The following is a 24,569-nucleotide window of genomic DNA, read 5'->3' on the forward strand; positions in this document are numbered from 1 at the left end:
GTCTTTTAATTTCATGGCTGAAATCACCATCTACAGTGAGTTTGGAGCCCAAAAAAATAAAGTCTGACACTGTTTCCACTGTTTCCCCATCTGTTTCCCATGAAGTGATGGGACCAGATGCCATGATCTTCGTTTACAGTTAGAACTGGACATGGAACAACAGACTGGTTCCAAATAGGGGAAGGAGTACGTCAAGGCTGTATATTGTCACCCTGCTTATTTAACTTATATGCAGAGTCCATCAAGAGAAACGCTGGGCTGGAGGAAGCACAAGCTGGAATCAAGATTGCCAGGAGAAATATCAATAACCTCAGATATGCAGATGACACCACTCTTATGGCAGAAAGTGAAGAGGAACTAAATAGAGTCTTGATGAAAGTGAAAGAGGAGAGTGAGAAAGTTGGCTTAAAGCTCAACATTCAGAAAACTTTCCTCCTAGAACTGCTTTTAGTGTGTCTCATAGTCTTTGGATCATGTTTTTGTTTTCATTTGTCTCTGGCTATTTTTTTATTTCCTCTGTGATTTCTTCAGTGATCCATTGGTCATTTGGTAGCATATTCTTTAGCCTCCATGTTGCTTTACAGTTTTTTTTTTTTCCTTGCAGTTGATTTCTAATCTCATGGCGTTGTGGTTAGAAAAGATGCGTGATATGATTTCAGCTTTCTTAAATTTATCAAGGCTTGCTTTGTGGCTCAGTATGCGGTCAGTCCTGGTCAATGTTCCATGTTCACTTGAAAAGAATGTGTATTCTGCTGCTTTTGCATGGAATGCTCTATGTTGTTGTCCAGTCGCTCAGTTGTGTCCGACTCTTTGCAACCCCGTGGACTGCCGCAAGCCAGGTTTCCCTGTCCTTCACTGTCTCCAGGAGTTTGCTCCAACTCATGTCCATTGAGTTGATGATGCCACCCAACCACCTCATCCTGTCGCCCCCTTCTCCTGTGTGTCTTCTCCTCCTAATGTGTCGTTTAAGTCTGGTGTTTCCTTATTGATTTTTCTGTCTGCATGGTCTGTCTGTTGATGTAAGTGGGGTATTAAATTCCCCCACTGTTATTGTGTTACTGTCAATTTCTCCATTTATGTCTCTTAACGTTTGTCATAATTCTTGAGGTACTCACGTGTTGGATGCATATATATTTAGAATTGTTTTATCTTGCTCTTGGACTAATGCCTTGATCATTATGTAGTGTCTTTCTTTGTCTCTCATAGCAGTTTTTATTTTAAAGTTTATTTTCTCTGATATGAGTATTGCTTATCCAGCTTTCTTTTGGTTTCCATTTGCATAGAAAGCCTTTTTCCATCTCCTCACTTTCAGTCTGTACGTGTCCCTAGATGTGAAGTGTATCTTTTGTAGAGAGCATATATAAGGGTCTCGTTTTTGTATTCATTCAGCCAGTGTGTCTTTTGGTTGGAGCATTTAATCCATTTTTGTTTAAGATAATTAGTAATAGGTATTTCTTATTGCCATTTTGTTAAATTGTTTTGGATTTGTTTTTGTAGGTCTGTTTTCTTTCCTTGCTCTTTTGTTCTCCTGTGATTTGGTGACTGACTTTAGTGTTGTGTTCGGATTCCTTTTTCTTTTTGTGTGTGTTTATTGTAAGTTTTCAGATTGTGGTTACTGTGAGGTTTTTTTGTTTTGTTTTATTTTTTGGCCACACCATTTGGCTGTGGGATCTTAGTTGCCTGACCAAGGATCAAACCTGGACCCACTGCAGTGAAAACAGAGTGGTAACCACTGGACCACTAGAGAATTCCCACCATGAGGTTTTGATATAGCAGTCTACTATACTAGATTGTTTTAAGTTGCTGGTCACTTAATTTCAAATGTGTTCCCAATATTCTGCATCTGAAGTTTTCTCTTCTCATGATTGCTGATCTTGATACCATATTCATGTGTGAATGTTTTCCTCCCTTTACTGTATGTTTGGCTTTACCAGTGAACTTCCTCATTTATAATTTTTTTGTTTCTAATTGTAGCATTTTCTTTCCCATATGGAAAAGTTCTTTAGCATTTGTTGTAAAACTGGTTTCGTGGTACTGAATTCACTTAGCTTTTTTTTTCTTTTTGCTTGTCTCTGAAGTTTTTTATTTCTCTGGCAAACCTTAACAAGAGCCTTGCTGGTTAAAAGTATTCTTGAGTGTGGGTTTTTCCTTTTCGTTACTTTAAATATATTGTGCCAGTCCCTTCTGGCCTGCAGAGTTTCTGCTGAAAAATCAGCTGTTACCCTATGGGGATTCCCTTGTATGTTATTGTTGCTTTTAATATTTTCTTTTTGTCAGTTTGATTAACATGTGTCTCAGTGTGTTCTTCCTTGGGTTAATCCTATTTGGGACTCTCTGCACTTCCTGGACTTGAGTGTTTCTTTTTCCATGTTAGGAAAGTTTTCACTATTATCTCTTCAGATATTTTCCCAGGCCTTCTCTCTCTCTCCTCCTTCTAGGACTCCTGTGCTGCAGATGTTGGTGCATTTATTGCTGTCCCAGAGGTCTCCTCGGAGAAGGCAATGGCAACCCACTCCAGTACTCTTGCCTGGAAAATCCCATGGACGGAGGAGCCTGGTAGGCTGCAGTCCATGGGGTTGTGAAGAGTCAGACATGACTGAGAGACTTCACTTTCATTTTTCACTTTCATGCATTGGAGAAGGCAGTGGCAACCCACTCCAGTGTTCTTGCCTGGAGAATCCCAGGGACGGGGGAGCCTGGTGGGCTGCCACCTATGGGGTCACACGGAGTCGGACACAACTGAAGCGACACAGCAGCAGCAGCAGAGGTCTCCTAGACTGTCCTCATTTGTTTTCATTCTTTATTCTGTTCCACAGCAGTGATTTCCATCAGTCTCTGCCTTCCAGCTCACTCACTTGTTCTTCTGTCTCATTTACTCTGTTTATTCCTTTTAGTGTCCTTTTGATTGCAGTTATTATATTGTTCATCTCAGTTTGTTCTTTAAAGCTTCTAGCTCTTTATTAAATGTTTGTTGTATCCTCTTGGTCTGTGCCCCTCGTCTTTTTCTGGGATCTTGGACCATCTTTACTGTCATCACTTTGAATTTTTTTTTGGGTAGAGTGCCTGTCTCCACTCTGCTTAGTTGTTCTTCGCGGGTTTTACCTTGTTGCTTCCTCTAGAGTTTATTTCTCTGATGATGTCTCATTTTGTCTTAACTTTCTCTGTGTGGCCTCTGTCCCTCAGGCTGCAGGATTGTCATTTTTCTTGGTTCTGATGTCTGCCTCCTGGTGGGTGAAGTTTATCTTTGTGCTTGTGCATTCTTCCTGGCAGGAGGGACTGGTTCTTGCCCACAGGTGGGTGGAGCTGGGTCTTGTCCCTCTGGTGGGCAGGGCCATCTCAGTGGGAGTGTTTATAGGTGACTGTTGTCTTTGGATGACTCGGCAACCTTCTGCTGATGGGTGGGACTGTGTCCCACTTTTTGGTTGGTTGTCCTGAGGTATCCCAGCAGTGGAGCCTGGGTCTTGCTGCCAAAATGGTGATCTTTGGGAGAGTTCACACTGGTGAGTATTCGTTGGGGCATCTGCAATCAGTTTTTGCCCCCAAGGTGAGTTACTGCCAACCCCTGCTCCCCAGGAGACCTTCTGAGACCTGCAGGTAGGTCTGGCCAAGGCTTCTGTGGAGTCGGTGCTTTGTACTGGGGGTCCCAGTACACGTGAAAGCCTGCACACAGCTGGGAAGACCCAGCACAGCCAAAAAAATTTTTAAAAAGAACTGGGAAAAAAAAAACAAACCCAAACGCTAGAATTTCATATGAAACCATTTTTGTGAAATAAAGTTATCAAAATACTTTAAAAATGGTAGTATAATAGTATGTGTGTTTGTTTTCTGTTTTGTTCTTGGCCACTCTGTGCTGCCTGCAGGGTCTCAGTTCCCCAGCCAGGGACTGAACTGGTGCCGCCTGCAGGGGAAGTGCGGAATTGTAACCCCGGGTCTGACAGAGAAGTCCCTTCACTGTGTGTGTGTTTTACTAATATAGTAAGTAACATTCTGGTGGCAGGTGTAATAAATATTATAATTTCAAAGGGGTAATGAATGTAACATTTATTTTGAGATAGCATACCCTTTATTTAGGAAGAGACATTGTGGCAAAGGCTCAGTAACTGAACTTGTGGTCTCAAGGGTCCTTTCTGGGAAGATATATGCAGTACTGTGAATGTCACTAAAACTTGCTGGGATAGGCTTATTATTTGAATGGAAATATATCTTTGTTCAAAACAATCCAACATAAAATTTGTGAGATTGATAGTGTGTATCAGGAAGATACATATACTTGTTTGCAGCCAAGAGTATTGGCATTAGAGTGTTAAGCATAAATGAGAAAAGGAGAGAGAGAAAGAAGAGATCTATAGATCATACGATAAGAGGGAGAGTAAGGTTGTTGCTCTCCAGATTGTAAAAGTAGCACAAAAATAAGATAGAGGTGTGATGGACGATTTCAGTGATCTTAAATTCTGGCAGAGATCCTTTCCTTCCTAGGGACAAGACCATTTTTTTTTTTTTTTTTTTTTTTGAATCACTGCAGATGGTGACTGCAGCCATGAAATTAAAAGACGCTTACTCCTTGGGAGGAAAGTTATGTCCAACGTAGATAGCATATTCAAAAGCAGAGACATTACTTTGCCAATAAAGGTCCGTCTAGTCAAGGCTATGGTTTTTCCTGTGGTCATGTATGGATGTGAGAGTTGGACTGTGAAGAAGGCTGAGCGCCGAAGAATTGATGCTTTTGAACTGTGGTGTGGGAGAAGATTCTTGCAAGTCCCTTGGACTGAAAGGAGATCCAACCAGTCCATTCTGAAGGAGATCAGCCCTGGGTGTTCTTTGGAAGGAATGATGCTAAAGCTGAAACTGCAGTACTTTGGCCATCTCATGCAAAGAGTTGACTCATTGGAAAAGACTCTGATGCTGGGAGGGATTAGGGGCAGGAGAAGGGGACGACAGAGGATGAGATGGCTGGATGGCATCACTGACTCGATGGACGTGAGTCTGAGTGAACTCTGGGAGTTGGTGATGGACAGGGAGGCCTGGCGTGCTGCGATTCATGGGGTCGCAAAGAGTTGGACACGACTGAGTGACTGAACTGAACTGAAGTTCTTGGAAAAAACAAAATGAGAGAAAAGATTCCTTTGGTTTGAAATCTCATTGACAAGGAGGAAGAAACAAGTGAAGTAGGAGACCCTGAATGTTGCAGGAAAAGAAACTACTGTTTTTGAGTCTCTCCAGACAAAATGTTGAGTAGAATCGAACTGTGTTTTGGGTATCAGGAAAGTATATTTTAAAAACAGAGAATTACTGTACTTTTAGGATTCAGTGTCCCAGTCAAAGCTGAATCAAAGTTCTATAAAATCTAAAATTTGGGGGTCAAATTTTAAATTATTTTTAAAATTCTAGTAAAATACAGACAATATAAAATTTACCATCTTAACCTTTTTTAAATGTATAGTAGTGTTGCTGCTACTGCTGCTAAGTCGCTTCAGTCGTGTCTCACTCTGTGCGACCCCATAGACGGCAGCCCACCAGGCTCCCCCATCCCTGGGACTCTCCAGGCAAGAACGCTGGAGTGGGTTGCCATTTCCTTCTCCAATGCATGAAAGTGAAAAGGGAAAGTGAAGTCGCTCAGTCGTGTCCGACTCCTAGTGACCCCAGGGACTGCAGCCCACCAGGCTCCTCCGTCCATGGGGTTCTCCAGGCAAGAGTACTGGAGTGGGCTGCCATTGCCTTCTCCGTAGCAGTGTTAAGTACATTTATATTATTGGTCAGCTATCAGTACCATCTGTCTTCAGAACACTTTTCATTTTGCCAAATTGAAACTGTCACCATTGAACAACTCATTTCCCTCTTACCACAGCATACAGTAGCCGAGATTCTGCTTTCTGTCTGAAGGTGACTACCCTAGGTACCTCTCTTAAGTGGAATCATACGGTATTTTTCCTTCTGTGACTGGCTTATTTCACTTAGTGTTGTTTTTCTGAGATTCATTCATGTGTCGTGTGGTAGAATTTCCTTCATTTTAAGGCTGAGTAATCCAGTGTCTGTATGTACTGTATTTGTTTTATCCATTCCTCCATCAATGGACATTTGAGTTATTTCCACCTTTTGGCTGTTGTGAATAATACTCCTGTGAATATCTGGGTGTGCAGATGTCTGCTTATGTCTCTCCATTCAGTTCTTTTCAAATTATTTTATTTGAGGAATTGTGTAGCATCTCATCATTAAGACCATGCAGAAAACAGTTTAGATTTTAAAGCCCAACTAAGAAAAAGATCAATAAACCAATAGGAAATTGACAAAGGATTCTGAACATGCAGTTCACAGAAAAGGAGATCAAAATTAATAGATGCTTAGTTCTCCTCATAAGAGGAAATGCAAATAAAATACATATTTCATTTATCAGACTGACAGGTAACTAAAAGGGTGTTAATATTCTGTGAAGGGCAAGGTTGTGATGATATGGGGGCTTATATACAGCTAATGGAGTTATATAGGGTCAGCCTCTAGAAAGGGGCGTTTGTAATCACTTATCAGAATTAAAAATGCACATACCCGTTGACTTAGCAGTACCCATTTTGAGAATGTTTCCTACAGATATTTTTTGCACAGCTGTAAAAGATAAATATATAGGATTAATACTTGACGTATTGTTTGCAGTAGCAAAAACTTGGGAGTAACCTAAATGTCCATCAGCTTGAAGACTAGTTATATAAATTGTTCAGTTCAGTTCAGTCGCTCAGTCGTGTTCAACTCTTTTCGACCCCATGAATCGCAGCACGCCAGGCCTCCCTGTCCATCACCAACTCCCGGAGTTCACTCACACTCACGTCCATCGAGTCAGTGATGCCATCCAGCCATCTCATCCTCTGTCGTCCCCTTCTCCTCCTGCCCCCAATCCCTCCCAGCATCAGAGTCTTTTCCAATGAGTCAAATCTTCGAATGAGGCCAAAGTACTGGAGTTTCAGCTTTAGCATCATTCCTTCCAAAGAAATCCCAGAGCTGATCTCCTTCAGAATGGACTGGTTGGATCTCCTTGCAGTCCAAGGGACTCTCAAGAGTCTTCTCCAACACCACAGTTCAAAAGCATGTTATATCTATACAAATCCTATGCAGCTATAAAAAATTTAAACGCTCCTGATATGGCTCTGGATAAGTCTGTAGGATGTATTATTGAATGAAAATACAAGGAATAGAATCACACATATAGTATGCCATCATCTGTGTAAAGAAAGAAAAGAATATGTTTGCTTATATGTGCATAAAATATGTATGGAAGTATCTATAAGATACAAATAAAGCTGTTGTCAGTGGTAAGGGAGAATGACTATTCAAAATTTAGGTGAAAAAGATATGCATAGAAAAAAGCAAAGGGGATTACTAAAATAGAGGAAGAGAGAGTTCTAAACCAATGACTTAGATCCTCTAACACACCTCTTAAGAAAAATAGCAGAAGCTCAAAATCAACATGTGAAAAAACTTAAAAGCTTTTAGGATTGATTTAGACTAAAAACTAGTATAAGAAAACCAACTCCTTGGGTATAGTAACACATTTCTTTCTTTTTTGTTGCTTTTAGTAATATATTTTTTAAAAACTAAATCTTAAACTATTTTTTGGCTGCGCCACTTAACCTGAAGGCTTAGTTCCCCAACCAGGGATTTAACCTGGGCCCCCAGCAGTTGAAGGTCAGAGGTCTACCCACTGGACTGCCAGGGGTCCAAATCCTAAACATTTTTAGATATATATAAAAAAAGAAAAATGCAATAGTCTTCCTTATCTGTGGAGGTTATGTTCTGAAACAACCAGTGGATTCCTGAAGCTGCAGATAGTACCTCTAATTATAGTGTTTCCCCCTCAAGTTTGTTTATGAATTAGACATGGTAAGAGATTAACAATAATGATAACATAGAACAATTGTAGTCATATAAAAGTAATAAAAGTTGTGTGAGTATGGTTTCTCAGTCTCAAGATATCTTATTACTGTAAAAGTTTAATGCCTTTTTCATTTAAGCACTTACCATGCATGTGGTCAAATTGTCAACATCTGTTGGATCATAGAAAAAGCAAGAGAATTTTAGAAAAACAGCTACTTCTGCTTCATTGACTATGCTAAAGCCTTTGACTGTGTGGATCACAACAAACTCTGGAAAATTCTTAAAAGAGATTGGATACCAGACTACCTTATCTGCCTCCTGAGAAACCTGAATGATGGTCAAGAAGCGTTAGAACCAGACCTGGAACAACAGACTGGCTCCAAATTGGGAAAGGACTATGTCAAGTCTGTATATTGTCACGCTGCTTATTTAGCTTATATACAGAGTACATCATGTGAAATGCTGGGCTGGACGAAGCACAGGCTGGAATCAAGATTGCCAAGAGAAATATCAATAACCTCAGATGTGCAGCTGACACCACCCTTATGGCAGAAAGTGAAGAAGAACTAAAGAGCCTCTTGATGAAAGTGAAAGAGGAGAATGGAAAAGTTGGCTTAAGGCTCAATATTCAGAAAACGAAGATCATGGCATCTGGTCCCATCACTTCATGGCAAATAGATGGGGAAATAGTGGAAACAGTGTCAGACTTTATTTTTTGGGGCTCCAAAATCACTGCAGATGGTGACTGCAACCATGAAATTAAAAGACACTTGCTCCTTGGAAGAAAAGCTATGACCAACCTAGACAGCATATTAAAAAGCAGAGACATTACTTCACCAGCAAAAGTCCATCTGGTCAAAGCTATGGTTTTTCCAGTAGTCACGTGTGGATGTGAGAGTTGGACTATAAAGAAAGCTGAGTGCCAAAGAATTGATGCTTTTGAACTGTGGTGTTGGAGAAGACCGTGAGAGTCCCTTGGACTGCAAGGAGATCCAACCAGTCCATCGTAAAGGAGATCAGTCCTGAATATTCATTGGAAGGACTGATGTTGAAGCTGAAACTCCAATACTTTGGCCACCTGATGTGAAGAACTGACTCATTGGAAAAGACCCTGATGCTGGGAAAGATTGAAGGCGGAGGAGAAGGGGGTGACAGAGGATGAGATAGTTGGATGGCATCCCTGACGCAATGGATGTGAATTTGAGTAGGCTCCAGGAGTTGATGATGGACAGGGAAGCCTGGCGTGCTGCAGTCCATGGGGTCGCAAAGAGTTGGATATGACTGAGGGACTGAATTGAACTGAAGCCTTCTTCCCCATTCCTCCTCTGTTTGATTGACAGGATTATGTCTCCTGACTGACTGTATTTTGATTTCAGTGAAACATTTCACAAAGTTCATGACATTCTTGAATGTGAGGTGGGTAATAAAAAGGCTTGTAAGTGAAAAGTTTTAACTCATGGGTTTCTGTCTTTGGTTAGAGTCTTATATTCTTTTCTGTCTTCGTTTTTACAAAACTACACAGGAGAGAGAGTTAATATGTTGGACTATTTGATGTTAAATATATATGAATGTAAAGTTCTACATTTATAATAATGATATAATGTATTAAATTCCTGCCTCAAACATTAGTTATACAAATACAGAATAGAGAAGGCCTGATTTGAAAGCTCTTGATGAGGATTCCTGAGAAATAAACAAGTAGATTTTCTCTTGGTGTCAGTGATAGTACTTCTTTTTTGACGAATAAATTGGTCATGGCTTTCTAGAATCTTAAGTGTATTTATTTACTTGGAATAATTGTCTCAAGAATTTTTCCTATGAAAATATTTAAGAGGATACGAATAGTTTTAAAAGATATTTTTAGCTGTTTTCTTTGGAATAGTAAATAATAAAAACATAACAATAGAGAAGCGATTAAATTGTGTTATCTACATGTCAAGAGTAAATTAGTTACTATGATTCTGTGGCTGTATAGAAAAATGTTGGCAGAATGTTAAATAGAACAGAAATTATATATCTGTTTCTATTGTAATGAAATTCTGTTTACATGTTAATGAGACTTGAAAGGACTTTTAAAACTATTGAGAACTGTTTTTTAGTGTAATGTAATAATATATGCATGCTCAGTCACTCAGTTGTGGTCGACTCTTTGCAACCCTGTGGAGTATGTCCTCCAGGCTCCTAGGAGTCCATGGGATTTTCCAGCCAAGAATACCGGAGTGGGTTGCCATTTCCTATTACAGGGAAGGTAATAATTAAATAGTGAAATTTAAGCATTTTAATTTTATGATCAGAAAGTGATATAGTTTATTTCCTTGCAGTCTTAATAACAAGCAGCAGTCTTTCCCATGAAAAGGAGAAAAAGTGAAATGTAATATTAGGCTATATTATTAGAGGTGTGATGTTCAGACCATTGAACCCACACAGGTCATCACATTTGGAATATGGTTTTCAGTTTTAGGTGTTTTGCTTTTGTTTTTATTGTAGTGTAATTGGTTTACAATGTTGTGTTAGTTTCTGGTGTACAAGTGTTTTCATATTAAGAAAAGAATCTGTAAATGAATCATGGAGGAGATCTTGGAATTCACATGAGGACGGAGGTGGGAATGTTTACCCTGTTAATGGGTTTTGGAAGGTGGGGACAGGAAGAGGAGAAAGGGGAAGTAGTAATATAATTGACACCACCCTTATGGCAGAAAGTGAAGAGGAACTAAAAAGCCTCTTGATGAAAGTGAAAGTGGAGAGTGAAAAAGTTGGCTTAAAGCTCAACATTCAGAAAACGAAGATCATGGCATCCAGTCCCATCACTTCATGGGAAATAGATGGGGAAACAGTGGAAACAGTGTCAGACTTTATTTTTCTGGGCTCCAGCATCACTACAGATGGTGACTGCAGCCATGAAATTAAAAGATGCTTACTCCTTGGAAGGAAAGTTATGACCAACCTAGATAGCATATTCAAAAGCAGAGACATTACTTTGCCAACAAAGGTTCATCTAGTCAAGGCTATGGTTTTTCCAGTGGTCATGTATGGATGTGAGAGTTGGACAGTGAAGAAGGCTGAGTGCCGAAGAATTGATGCTTTTGAATTGTGGTGTTGGAGAAGACTCTTGAGAGTCCTTTGGACTGCAAGGAGACCCAACCAGTCCATTCTGAAGGAGATCAGCCCTGGGATTTCTTTGGAAGGAATGATGCTGCAGCTGAAACTCTAGTACTTTGTCCATCTCCTGTGAACAGCTGACTCACTGGAAAAGATTCTGATGCTGGGAGGGATTGGGGGCAAGAGGAGAAGGGGATGACAGAGGATGAGATGGCTGGATGGCATCACTGACTCGATGGACATGAGTCTGAGTGAACTCCGGGAGTTGGTGATGGATAGGGAGGCCTGGCGTGCTGCGATTCATGGGGTCGCAAAGAGTCAGACACGACTGAGCGACTGATCTGATCAAATATTTAAATGTCAGCTGGAAAAGGGAATAGTTGTTTCTTTTAGCTGCAGAGGGCAGTACTAATATCAGTGGGTGGAAATAACAGCAAACAGGCTGTGGAGTCCAGGGTGGACCAGTAACTAACATCCAGTGGATCTGACAGCAGGATACAGGGACTAACTGGGTGACTGGCCAGAGGGAGAAGAAACCAAGGCGTAGGGCACCAAGACAAGGAGCCAGTCTCTAGTTCCTTCCAGAAGGTCACAGTATAAAGAAACAATTACTAGAAGAGTTAAGAGACTAGACAGGATCATCAAAAATACATAATGCAGGGAATTCTCTGCTGGTCCAGTGGTTAGGAGTTCACACTTTCACTTCTCGTGGCCCAGATTCAATCCCTGATTGGGTAACTAAGATCCCACAAGGTGCAGGATGCTGCCAAAAAAAAAAAAATCATAATGTAGAACCAGTTATTAACTGACCTTGGCTACCATATAACAGATGATCTCGGATCCTTTGGGCACAACATACAGATGGGAATGAATAGAATTGTTACTAGAGATCAAGTAGAATTGAGCAGGTGAAGGAACTTTAAACTTTTGTAAATTAATTATATGTATTAAAGGAAAATGAGGATCACTTCTGCCATTTATGCCACTTGGTTTCCTAGTCACCAGTTGACCACTGCCCCTTTCTTCTTATCCAGACATCTTGCTGTGAGCGTGATCTATAAAGTGGTCTCCTTAGGCCAAGCCCCATCAAGAACTTCAGACTTACTGTGAGGCTTAGTTGTGAGTGTCTGGGTTTGGATAGCCCGCATGCACTCTAGTTCAAGGAACCAAGATTCGGACTTCTACTAGAACTTCTTGTAGGAATGGTGGTCTATAGTGACCTTACTAGTTTTCTCCTTGGGGACTAGAACTTCACATCAGGGCCCTACCTACTGACTAGACCTCTTAGCTGCATGACTCCACGTGTGTCTGAGCTTGCTAAACCATGGCTTCCCACACCTGCCCTCATCTTCCTGTTGACTTTTCTTCAGATTATCTGAACTGTTTTGCTTCTTCCCACCAATTTGAGGCTCCGGGCTGATTTCCCTTTTGCTTTTCAAACCTGCCAGGCAAGTTTAGATCTAGATGTTGGCTCCTCCTGACTGCCCTGTCCGCCCATGTTTGTCTTTCTTTCTTTGCTTTTGTTGATGCCCTTTGATAATCAAACTGTCAAAATTCAGCCTCCCCTCCCCTGCGCCCTTTTTTTTTTTTTTCTTCTTGCAGTACTTGCCTTATTGCAGTGTGCAGTGTTCTGGAATCAAACACAACATCTCAAGAGGTTTGCCTGTATTTTTTTTTTATCATTTATTTATTGTTTTTATTAAATGGAACTATAGTTGTTTTGCAGTGTTGTGTTAATTTCTGCAGTACCACAAGTTGGTTCAGTTACACACACACACACACACACACACACATATATATACATGCATTCTTTTTTAAAATATTTTTTTCCATTATGGTTTATCATAGGATATTGAATATAACTCTTTGTGCTATACCAGTAGGACCTTCGGAGAAGGCAATGGCACCCCACTCCAGTACTCTTGCCTGGAAAATCCCATGGATGGAGGAGCCTGGTAGGCTGCAGTCTATGTGGTCGCTAAGAGTCACATACGACTGAGCGACTTCACTTTCACTTTCATGCATTGGCGAAGGAAATGGCAACCCACTCCAGTGTTCTTGCCTGGAGAATCCCAGGGACGGGGGAGCCTGGTGGGCTGCCGTCTATGGGGTCGCACAGAGTCGGACACGACTGAAGTGACTTAGCAGCAGCTTAGCAGCAGTAGGACCTTGTTGTTTATCCATTGTGTATATAAAAACTTAACATCTACTAACCCAAGGATTCCACTCCATCACTCCCCTTGGCCACCACCAACTTGTTCTCTGGGTCTGTGATTCTGTTTCATAGATAAGTTCGTTTCTGTCATATTTTAGATTCCACATACAAGTGATATCATGTGGTGTTTTCTTCCTCTTTCTGACTGACTTCACTTAGTATGATAATCTCTTGTTATGATAATCTCATGGATAGTCATCCATGTTGCTGCAAAGGGCATTATTTCCTTCTTTTGGACTGAGTGGTATTCCATTGTGTGTATGCACCACATCTTCTTTATCCATTCATCTGTTCATGGACATTTAGGTTGCTTCCATGTCTTGGCTGTTGTGAACAGCGCTGCTGTGAACACAGGGGTGCATGTAACTCTTTGACATATAGGTTTGTTTGGATGTATGTCCCAGAGCGGGATTGCTGGATCATATGATAATCCTGTTTTTAATTCTCTGAGGAACCTCCATACTGTTTTCCACAGTGACTGCACCAACTTACATTCCCACCAGCAGTGTAGGAGGGTTCCCTTTTCTCCACACCCTCTCCAGCATGTATTATTTGTAGACTTTTTAATGATGATCAGTCTAACAGATGTGAGGTGGTACCTTATTGTAATTTTGATTTGCTTTTCTCTAATAATTAGTGATGTTGAGCATCTTTTCATGTGCTTATTGGCCATGTATTTCTTTGGAGGAATGTCTCTTTAGGTCTTCTGCCCAGATTTTGATTGGGTGGTTTGTTTTTGTTGTTGAGTTTTATGAGCTGTTTGTGTACTTTGGAAATTAAGCCCTTGTTGGTCACATCATTTGCAAATATTTTCTCGCATTCCAAAGGTTGTCTTTGTGTTTCGTTTATGATTTCCTTTGCTGTGCAAAAGCTTGTAAATTTGATTAGGCTCCATTTGTTTATTTTTGCTTTTATTTCTAATGCCTTGGGAGACTGAAAGAAAACATTGGTACAGTTTATGTCAGAGAATGTTTTGTCTCTGATCTCTTGTAGGAGTTCTGTGGTGTCATATCTTATATTTAAGTCTTTAAGCCATTTTGTGTTTATTTCTGTATATGATGAGAGTGTGTGTTCTAACTTCATTGATTCATATGCAGCTGTCCAACTTTCTCAACACCACTTGCAGAGTCAGGGGGAAAAGCCAGAAAGAATAAAGGAAAACCAGGTTTTCCTCAGATTCTTTCTTAGAGGTTTCTTCCCTTTCTCTTTTAAATATTGTATTTCCCCAGAGTTCTGTCAGTGATTGCTTTTCTTTTCACCTAGTACACTTCCGATCTCATCCACTGTTATACTGAGGTGATGACTCCCAAATACACAGTTCTAGTGAAAACGTGTCCTTTGAACTAGAGACCTACATCTGTCATGACATTCGATAGACGCCTCAAACAAGTGGTTTTCCCTCCCACACTCGAATCTCCTCTTGTATTACTCATGTTGCTGTTTGGTGCCACCATCTACCCCAGACGCTATCTTGTCTTCCTAGTCTTCAGTTTTACCATTTCTATCCATTTAATCTCCAGACCCTGTTCTAGCTCTTAACTTTCTCCAAAATCCATACCCTTCTCTCAGGTCTAACTCACTGTACTTATACTCTGAGGCAGGAATCATACATGCAGGGTTTACTGGTTGTCACGTGGGGTCCACCGTTTCAGCCAGCATGTGGTTAGTGCTTAGTATGTGTCAAATGAAAGGGTGGATGCCAGTGTCTTGGTTCATTCTTTGCTGGTTTTCACCTGAGTTACAGCACTATTTCCCTAACTGGCCCCTCTGCTTTTTACTTCCTTTCAGTGTGTTGTCTGTACCACCACTGTGTGACATGTCTAAAATATGACTTTTAAAAATCTGTAAATAATTTAATGTGTATTTCTGAAAGGTAAGGTATTTTAAAAAGCCATAACCACTATGCCATTATCATAGCTAAAAATTTCACAATTATTCTTTGACTTTTTAAATTTTAATTTTTGGCCTCACTGTGCAGCATTCGGGATCTTTAGTTCCTTGACCAGAGATCGAAGCTGTGCCCCCTTCAATGAACGTGTGGAATCCTAACCACTGGTCCAGGGAATTCCCCTTTCCATTTTTCCCCCCAAATAAATTGATTTTTAATTGTTACTGGAGACAATTATTCTTGAATATCATCAGCTATCTAGTCAGCGTTCAAATATTTTCTCATAATTTATTTTGAAAATTATTTACAGTTCTTAAGAGTTCAGGTTCCAAACAATGTTCATACATTGCAATTAGCTGACATCTCTTACATTTCCTTTAATCTTTTTTTTCCCCCCTTCCATCTCTTTCTTTTTTATCTGTTGAAAAAACTGACTTATTGAAGTGGGAGTTGGATCTAGTGATCATTCCTCGAGAGATGATGCTTTTCTCTTGGGCCCCCTATTGTTAGGGTTCTAAATTTGTCATCATACATATGTGTTCCTTCCTGGCTCTGTGGATTTGTGTGTTTCTACTTCCTGGGCAGAGAATGATGCCTGTGTTGCATGTTTTCTTTCCCTTTTCTCTGTCACCTTGATCCCCCTCTCTTTTCCTTCCCTTCCCATCCTTAGTAAAAGTACACAGTCATGTGATGTGAGCTAACTAGAGTTAAGCAAGGTTTTTTTTTAATGCATTAAATTATCAAAACGGAGAGTAAAGTAAAATCACATTCTGAGAGTCTGGTACATAAACCCTTAGGTTCTTCTCTTCACCAAAATAGGAAGGCTAAATTGGGTAGAAGCGTTGACCTAATGAGCATCTGCATACAGTTAAAAAAAATTTTTTTTTAAAGAATTTTACTAAGTTCTTGTCAATGTCATGTTTTTTTCCTAGATCTCATATTTTGGATTCTGGCTATGTTATAATGAACAGCACTTCGACATCAGATGTCATTGGTCGGAGAGTTGAAGTTAACGGGGAACATGCAACAGTGCGTTTTTCTGGCCTTGTCCCTCCTGTGGCAGGTAATTTATGACTTTGTGTGTGCGGGTTTATTTTGTAGTTGTTTCTGTTAGGTGTCTCAGTAGAGGTCTGTAATACCAATTTGATGATGCTAACAAGCAAGTTATATATGCTCTGATACACTTTTACTTCAGTGGTATCCATGACTTAATTTGATTATACACTTATCTAATTATTTAATGTTACTATTTTATATTAAGTCATTCTTAAAATATCTTCAGTGTAAACTTTAAACCATAACAAAACTTGAATTCCCATAATCCTAAGCTCAAAAATGAAGTAATATTTTTGAAATTTCTATTATCGTTAATCCATATGTATGTGTAATTCAAATTGATCTGAATACAATTTGTTTTTACCGTTTTTCACTTATGATTTGGTATATATCTATGTTTCTATAGCATTATTTTACTTGTATTTCCTTTTTTATTGAGATAATTAACATATTAGTTTCAGGTGTACAATATAATGATGCAGTATTTGTATATGTTGCCTCTTGGCCACCTATAGGTCCTCTTTGCAAATATTTTCTCCCAGTTTGTGTGTTGACATTTCATTTTGTTTATTGTTCCCTTTGCTGTACAAAAGCTTTTGAGTTTAAGTAGGTCCCATTTGTTTATTTTTGTTTTTATTCCCATTATTCTGGGAGACAGATTGAGAAAAGATATTGCTGCAGTTTATGTTGGAGAGTGTTCTGCTTATGTTTTCCTCTAGGAATTTTATGGTACCCAGTCTCACATTTAGATCTTTAATGCATTTTGAGTTTATTTTTGTGTATGATGTTAAAGAATGATCTAATTTCATTTTTTTTTACGTATAGCTGTCCATTTTTGCCGGCACCATTTGTTGAAGAGACTGTCTTTCCAACATTGCGTGTTCTTGCTGTCTTTGTTATAGATTAAGTGACCATTGGTCCATGGGTTTATCTCTGGACTGTCTATCCTGTTCCATTGATCTATATTTCTGTTTTTGTGCCAGTACCATACTGTTTTGATGACTGTAGCTTTGTAGTATAGTCTTAAATCAGGGAGCCTGGTTCTTCTAGTTCTGTTTTTCTTTCTCAAGATTGCTTTTGCTGTTTGGGATCTTTTGTGTCTCCATACAGATTTTAAGATTATTTTCTAGTTCTGTGGAAAATACCAGTGGTAATTTGGTAGGGATTGCATTGAATCTGTAGATTGCCTTGGGTAATATGGTCATTTTGACAGTACTGAGTCTTCCAATCCATGAATATGGTTTCCATCGGTTGTGTCTTCTTTGATTTCTTTCATCAGCATCTTACAGTTTTCAGAGTATAAATCTTTTGTCTCCTTAGGTTTATTCCTTGGTACTTTATTCTTTGTGATAAGATGGTAAGTGAAATTGTTTCTTGAATTTCTCTTTCTGATCTGTCATTGTTAGTGTATAGAAATGGATTTATTTGTATTTGGCTTGTGAGATCTCAGGTCCCTGACCAGGGACTGAACCCTAGCCATGGCAGTGAAAGCCCAAAGTCCTAACCACAAGGCCGCCAGAGCACTCCTTTACTTATATTTCTTAATGGTTACATTTAGTGTAGTACATAGTTTGTTTAATCATTCTTCCTTTTTAGGCATTAATTTCTAGTTTCTTTTTTTACTTTTGTCAATGACAGTAGTATAGTAGACTTATTTATATGTCTTAGTCAATCAGTCAACAAATATTTAAATACCTTCTATATATCAGGAATTGGCTTAAATGTATACAAGGTATTCAGTGGTAAATTTACACCAGAGGGTCTCAAAATATGGTCCTAAGGAGTATCAACGTCACTTGATTACTTGTTAGCAATGTACATTCTTGGGCCCCACCCCAGAACTACAGAATCAGAAACTCTGGAGTTGGGACCCAGCCATCTGCATTTAAAGAAGCTCTCCAGGGCATTTTACTAGGTTCATTAAGGTTGAGAACCACTGAACTAGATAGTTATGGACTCTGCCTTCATGGACCTAAGATTTACCAGAATATTTAGTATGGAGAGGGTTTCTTCTCTTGTTTTACTTGGATTATTGGTAAATTGAAAGAGAAAATAACATTTAATCTTAAAGCCAGCTGATTAGCAACATTCATGGCTAATTAAGCAGCATTGTGTACCAGTTGCTTTTATATGCTCTCCACTTTGAACATGAACATTATTACAACTCTAAAATTATAACAGCTCTAGAATATAGATGTTATTTTTACAGATGAAGAGACCAAGACTCAGGTCTCAAAGCTTTCCTGTAAAAAGCTGGCATTTGAAACTGTGCTTTTGAGCCCATACCCTTTCTGTTCTCTTGCTTCTCAAGACTATGAATAGTTTACGATACTTGATATATATTGCCAGGTTGCTGTCTGAAAGTAGTGGATCAATGTCCAATTCTTGGAAATTTTGAATGCCCCGGTTCTCTGGGAAGTAGACTGAGATGGAGATTCGCATTTTGGAAGTTTACTATTCAAAAATTGTATTAGGTAGTCCTCTTAGAATTGATAGTAATGCAAGGGAAGGGAAGGGAGCTGGATTGGGCAGAGGGAGAAGTTGGGCCATGAGTGTTCTAGTCTTCTATTTATTTTTAATTTTTGTTTATTTTTGGCCGTGCTGGGTCTTCATTGCTTCACGTGGGCTTTCTCTAGTTGCAGCAAGCATGGGCGATACCCTTTACTATGTTGCGTGGCTTCTCATTGCGATGGTTTCTCTTGCTGCAGAGCAGGGACTCTAGGCGAGCGGGCTTCAGTAGTTGTGGCCGTAGGCCCTGGGGCTCAGGCTCAGTAGTTGTGGCACGTGGGCTTAGTGACTCCATGGCATGTGGAATCTTCCTGGACCAGGGATCAAACCCGTGTCTCCTGTATTGTCAGATGGATTCTTTTTTTTTTTTTTTTTAGTTTTTTTTTCTTTAATTGAATTTGTTACAGTATTGCTTCTGTTTTAGGTTTTTGACCCCAAGGCATGTGGGACCTTAGCTTCCTCACCGGGGTCGAACCCACACCCTCTGTGTTGGAAGGTGAAGTCTTAACCCCTGGACCACCAGGGAAGTTCCCTGTCAGACGGATTCTTATCCACTGAGCCAGGAAAGTCCAGGTGCCATGATTATTCTAAACCAAGGATTTATCTGATCTTGTGGGGGAACTCTGAAGATGGGATGGCCCTTCACAGTCTTTCATAGTTGAGATGTGATGATCTATCACTGGATTGTGGCTGCCTTAGGAAGGAGGTGTGCTCTGGGCCAAGGTGTTTTCTCCCAGTGGAGACATTTCTAAAAGAGGGCCTGCAGCTGAGTGCCAACTGCCAAAAGCCAGTACTGCCAGCATCCAGGGGGAATTCATTCCAGTTCCTAAAGGCAGATTGGAGTGGCACCTCACAAATACAGTAAGTTAGGTGGAAGCTATTTAATGGTACTTTAACAATATGAAGGGATGTACATTATTAAGTTGCCTGTGACTTGGACACTTTCTTCATGTATGTATTATCAGGCATTTTTCCCCCAGAAAATTATAATTCTGCCAAGAGGGAGCTTCTGTGTATTTACTTTTTATTAATTATATCATTGTATGCAGCATTTTTTTCCATTACTTCAGTTGGTGCTACTTTTGGATTTCTTGTAGAACTCATCTCTGGGATAGGTACAAAGATGCAGAGAAATGGAACACAGATTTAGTACTTACTCCTTATTTCACTGGATGTGGCTGTAGGGCTGTTGGACAACTCAATGAGTTAAAAGCTTAAAAGCACTTAGACCAGTTACTGGTGTTTGCTGAGCACCTGGAATAGCCACGTCTAGCCCTCTGAGTGCTTATTAGGTGCTCAGTTTGTTTGTTGAATGACGGAATGATCTCTCATCCAGTGATGTTGACAGCATCATCCCTGTTTTCTGGATGAGGACATTGAGGCACAGAAAGGTTAAGTAGACCTGAGCTCACCTGGTTAGGAATTCATGAGGAGTTATTCTGACTCTTAACCCCTGAAGTGAAAGTGTTACTTGCTCAGTCGTGTCCTACTCTTTGGGACCCCGGGGACTGTGGCCCCCCAGGCTCCTCTGGTCCACAGAATTCTCCAGGCAAGCATACTGGAGTGGGTTGCCATTTCCTACACCAGGAGATCTTCCCGACCCAGGGATCAAACCAAGGTCTCCCACATTACAAGGAGATTCTTTACTGTCTAATACACCAGGAGATCTTCCCGACCCAGGGATCAAACCAAGGTCTCCCACATTACAAGCAGATTCTTTACCGTCTAAGCCACTGGGAAGCCCTCCCTGAGCTGAGTAAAATGTGAAAGAAACACAAAGGCAGGGCATATTTGGAGCTGTGAAGGGAGGTGTCAGTTCAGGGGAAGGAATGAACCATGGAGTGGGAATTTGATCTGCTGCTCTATGCTACTGATTTCTGGGCTCTGCTGTTTTAGGGCTTTATTTGTTTTATCTGCTTTAGGGCTGCAGTGGGCAGAACTGTGAGCTCAGATTCCAACACTCTACACCTGGTTCCCCAGGTGGCAGGGCCGGGAACTCCCGCAGAGGTTCTGGGCAGGGCCTCTAGAGCGACCTGGGCTGATTGCTGAAAGCAGCTCAGCCCCATCTGCCTTGGCTGATCCTCAGTTCCTCCCCAGGCCTCTCCTTCAGGCCATGGTGTTGGGGAGCAGGGGCAGCCTTCACGAATCCTGTTAACATGGAGTCCAGTTAAGTCCAAGGGGGTGGCTCGCACTAGTATCCGCAGGTAAGATCTCCAGGTGGCCCTGCTTGCATCTGGCTGTCATTTAGGGAAATAATCACTGTTCACAAAAAAGAGCTTCACTCCTTTGCTCCGGTCCGTCTCCTGCTAAAGACACAGACTCTGAACATTTAACAAATGGTGGCTTCACAATTTAGAGGAAGAGCCAGGAGGCACCCAGACCCATGGAAGGAGGACGACAGAGCTGAGGGGTCCCCTTCCTCAGTCCACCCGTATCCTCCCCGCCTGCTCGGTCAGGCCGCTTTGTCTGGGGAACTGATTTTGTTTGGCTTGCTGCTGAAACAGGAGCTGAGGGAGGTCCGTTGTCTGCGGCTGGTAGATGGAGACATCTTTGCCTTCCTTTCTTGGGAGAGTCCAGCTTTAGTACTGAGGACGGATGAGGAGGAAGAAGGGTAGGGGGAAAGGAGACTGCTCAGGAGCCAGGGATGTGCTCTCTCCTCAACTCTGGAACCCAGAAGAGTAACGAGGCCCTTGGAAGAGCCCCATGTTCAGCATGGGTAGTGGCCCTATAGCCCTGTGTGGGGGCCTGGGGGCCCTAATTCCTCTAGCCCCTCATGCCAGGGGACTGGGAGTGATGCCCTTAACCCCGCCCTTCACCTCAGTGTGAACAGCCTTCTCTCAAACTAAGAGTGAGCTCCCTGACCACCCACTTGGGGAGGAATTCATCCCAGCCCCTCTGTGCACTCCCCAGGGTGGTCCTGATGCTCAGAGGGCCACCTCGCAGGCAGCCTTTATTAAACTGTAAAACTCCACAAACCCACTTCACCTCAAGAAAGCAGCGGCTGACAACTTGGGCATCTCACAGATACTGCAAAGTAGAGTACGTGGGCCTCGTGGGGAGTGTCGGATCTTGTGGGACATTCTGGAAGCCTTGCTGCTGTGTTTTCTTTCTCTTTTCTTGGTATTTATTAACATAATATGTGACCATGGTAACAATAGAGGACAGAAAGCCTTATGATGAGAGCAGCTGTGTCCAGCTGTGGGTGTTTCTTGACTCATTGTCTGGTGTGTTTTCTTGGTTAATCCTGCTCATTTCTTCAGTGATGAGACGTTTTCTTCTAGGATACCTTTGATAATTTAACCTTTGCATATTACCTGCTTTCCCCCCGCCCCCCGGTGATCCTTTTGGTTAGATATTGGATTTTCTGGATTTATTCTCTATTTTTCTCCTTACTATTTATTTGTTGGAAAAATTGTCTTGTAAAATTTCCCATATTCTGAATTTTTTAGATTGCATCCCCACGAAGTCATTAATATTTAGTTTTTCTGTCCCATACTTTCCCTGTAGGTTGGTAGTTACATACAGGCTTGATCAGATTAAGGTTTGATATTTTATTTTTTGTGCAGATATTTATGTTGTTGTTTAGTTGCTAAGTCATGTCTGACTCTTTGCGACCCCATGGAGCCCAAGAAAATAAAATCTATCACTGTTTCCACTGTTTCTCCATCTATTTGTCATGAACTGATGGGACCAGATGCCATGATCTTAAATTTTTGAATGTTGAGTTTTAAGCCAGCTTTGTTACTCTCCTCTTTCACCCTCATCAAGAAGCTCTTTAGTTTTTCCTCACTGTCTGCCATTAGAGTGGTATCATCTACATATCTGAGGTTCTTAATGTTTCTCCCAGTAATCTTGTGATTCCAGCTTGTGATTCATCCAGCCTGACATTTTGCATGGTGTACTCTGTAAATAAAGTAACAATATATACAGCCTTGTTGTACTCCTTTCCCAATTTTGAACTAATCAGTTGTTCCATGCCCAGTTCTAACTGTTGCTTTTTGACCTTTATACAGGTTTCTCAGGAGACAGGTAAAGTGGTCTGGTATTCCCATTTCTTTAAGAATTTTCCATAGTTAGTTGTGATCCACACAGTCAAAGGCTTTAGCTTAGGCAATGAAGCAGATGTTTTTCTGGAATTCTCTTGCTTTCTCTATGAGCCACCTAATGTTGGAATTCTCTTGCTTTCTCTATGAGCCAGCTAATGTTGACAATTTGATCTCTGGTTCCTCTGCCTTTTTAAATTCAGCTTGAACATCTGGAAGTTCTTGGCTCACGTACTGCTGAAGCCATGTGAAATGAGCTCAGTTGTTTGGTAGTTTCAGCATTCTTTGGCACTGCTTTTCTTTGGGATTGGAATGAAAGCTTTTTCCAGTCCTGTGGCCACTGCTGAACTTTCTAAATTTGCTAACATTTTGAGTGCAGCACTTTAACAGCATCATCCTTTAGGATTTTAAATAGCTTAACCGGAATTCCATCACCTCCACTAGCTTTGATCATAGTGATGCTTCCTAAGGCCCACTTGACTTCACACTCCAGAGTGTCCAGGCTCTAGGTGAGTGACCCCTAGAGTAACCATTGTGGTTATCTGAGTCATTAAGACCTTTTTTGTATAGTTCTTCTGTGTATTCTTGCCATCTCTTCTTGATCTCGTCTGCTTTTATTAGGTCCTCACCATTTCTGTCCTTTATCTTGCCCATACTTTCATGAAATGTTCCCTTAATGCTTCACTGTGCTTCTCTAAAACATAAACACATTTTCTTAAAAACAGTATGTATACTTTAAACTTTAATTTCGATTCATTTTGTCATATTGGTGAATAGAGTTCTTTTAAACCAATAAGTCAGGTTATTAAAAAACTGTGTTCTTATTAACTTCTTGGTTTACAGTCCTTGAAGATACAAGGTGGAGTAGGTACATTCTTTAATATGGATAATCATATAGTCCTTCAAAATTACATATAATATGATCTTTCAGGGCTTCCCTGGTGCCTCAGTTGGTAAAGAATCCGCCTGAAATGCCGGGGACCTGGGTTTGATCCCTGGGTTGGGAAGATCCCCTGGAGGAGGGCATGGCAACCCGCTCCAGTATTCTTGCCTGGAGAATCCCCATGGACAGAGGAGCCTAGCAGGATGCAGTCCATGGGGTTGCAAAGACTTGGACACAACTGAGCCACTAAGCACACACACATGATCCTTCAACATTACAGGTCTTTTAATCTGCTGTTTATGCCATCAGAATTCTACCCTAGCTTTTTTCTTTTGTAAAAAAAATTATTTTATATTGAAATATAGTTGATTTACATTATTATGTTAATTTCAGGTGTATGGCAAAGTCATTCAGTTATTTATATACATATATCAATTCTTTTTCAGATTCTTTCCCCATATAGGTTATTACAGACTATTGAGTAAAAGTTCCCTGTGCTCTACAGTATCCTTGTTGATTATCTATTTTATATATAGTTGTGTGCATATGTTAATCCCAACCTCATAATTTATCCCTCCCTACCCACCTTTCTCCTTGAGTAACCATAAGTTGGTTTTCTAAGTCTGTGAGTTTGTTTCTGTTTTGTTAATAAGTTCATTCCTATCATTTTTTGTTTATTTTTTCTTTTTTAAAAATTTTAAATTGGACAATAATTGCTTTACAGTGTTGTGTTGGTTTCTGCATACAATAATGCAAATCAGCCGTAAGTATATATTGTATCCTCTTCTTCTGGAGCCTCCCTCATACCCCTTCCTATCATTTTTTAGATTCCCTATGTATGCAGTATCATATGATATTTGTCTTTCTCTGACTTAAATTTACTTAGTATGATAAGATCTATCCATGTTGCTGTAAATGGCATTATTTCATTGTTTTTTATGGCTGAGGAATAGTCCATTTATATATGTTCCATATTTTCTTTACCCATTCCTCTGTTGGTGGACATTTAGGTTGTTT

General features: G+C 40.5%; 1 protein-coding gene across 5 annotated transcripts in view; it reads left to right on the plus strand.

Moving 5' to 3' along the window:
- The window catches only part of TBCE (tubulin folding cofactor E), an 89,274-nt gene that overhangs the window by 11,746 nt on the left and 52,959 nt on the right, over positions 1–24,569 (plus strand). For 3 of the 5 annotated variants that reach the window (XM_027530944.1, XM_027530947.1, XM_027530946.1), the window contains exon 2: positions 15,995–16,125. In XM_027530944.1, the coding sequence (XP_027386745.1) occupies positions 16,026–16,125 (100 nt within the window). In that variant the 5' untranslated portion in view covers positions 15,995–16,025. Of the gene's footprint in view, positions 1–3,854; positions 3,862–11,864; positions 11,868–15,994; positions 16,126–24,569 lie in introns of those variants that run through there. The other 2 variants (XM_027530945.1, XM_027530948.1) reach the window with 2 other exon arrangements.

Source organism: Bos indicus x Bos taurus, chromosome 28 (genome assembly GCF_003369695.1).
Source record: "Bos indicus x Bos taurus breed Angus x Brahman F1 hybrid chromosome 28, Bos_hybrid_MaternalHap_v2.0, whole genome shotgun sequence".
In the NCBI taxonomy this organism is placed as follows: domain Eukaryota; kingdom Metazoa; phylum Chordata; class Mammalia; order Artiodactyla; family Bovidae; genus Bos; species Bos indicus x Bos taurus.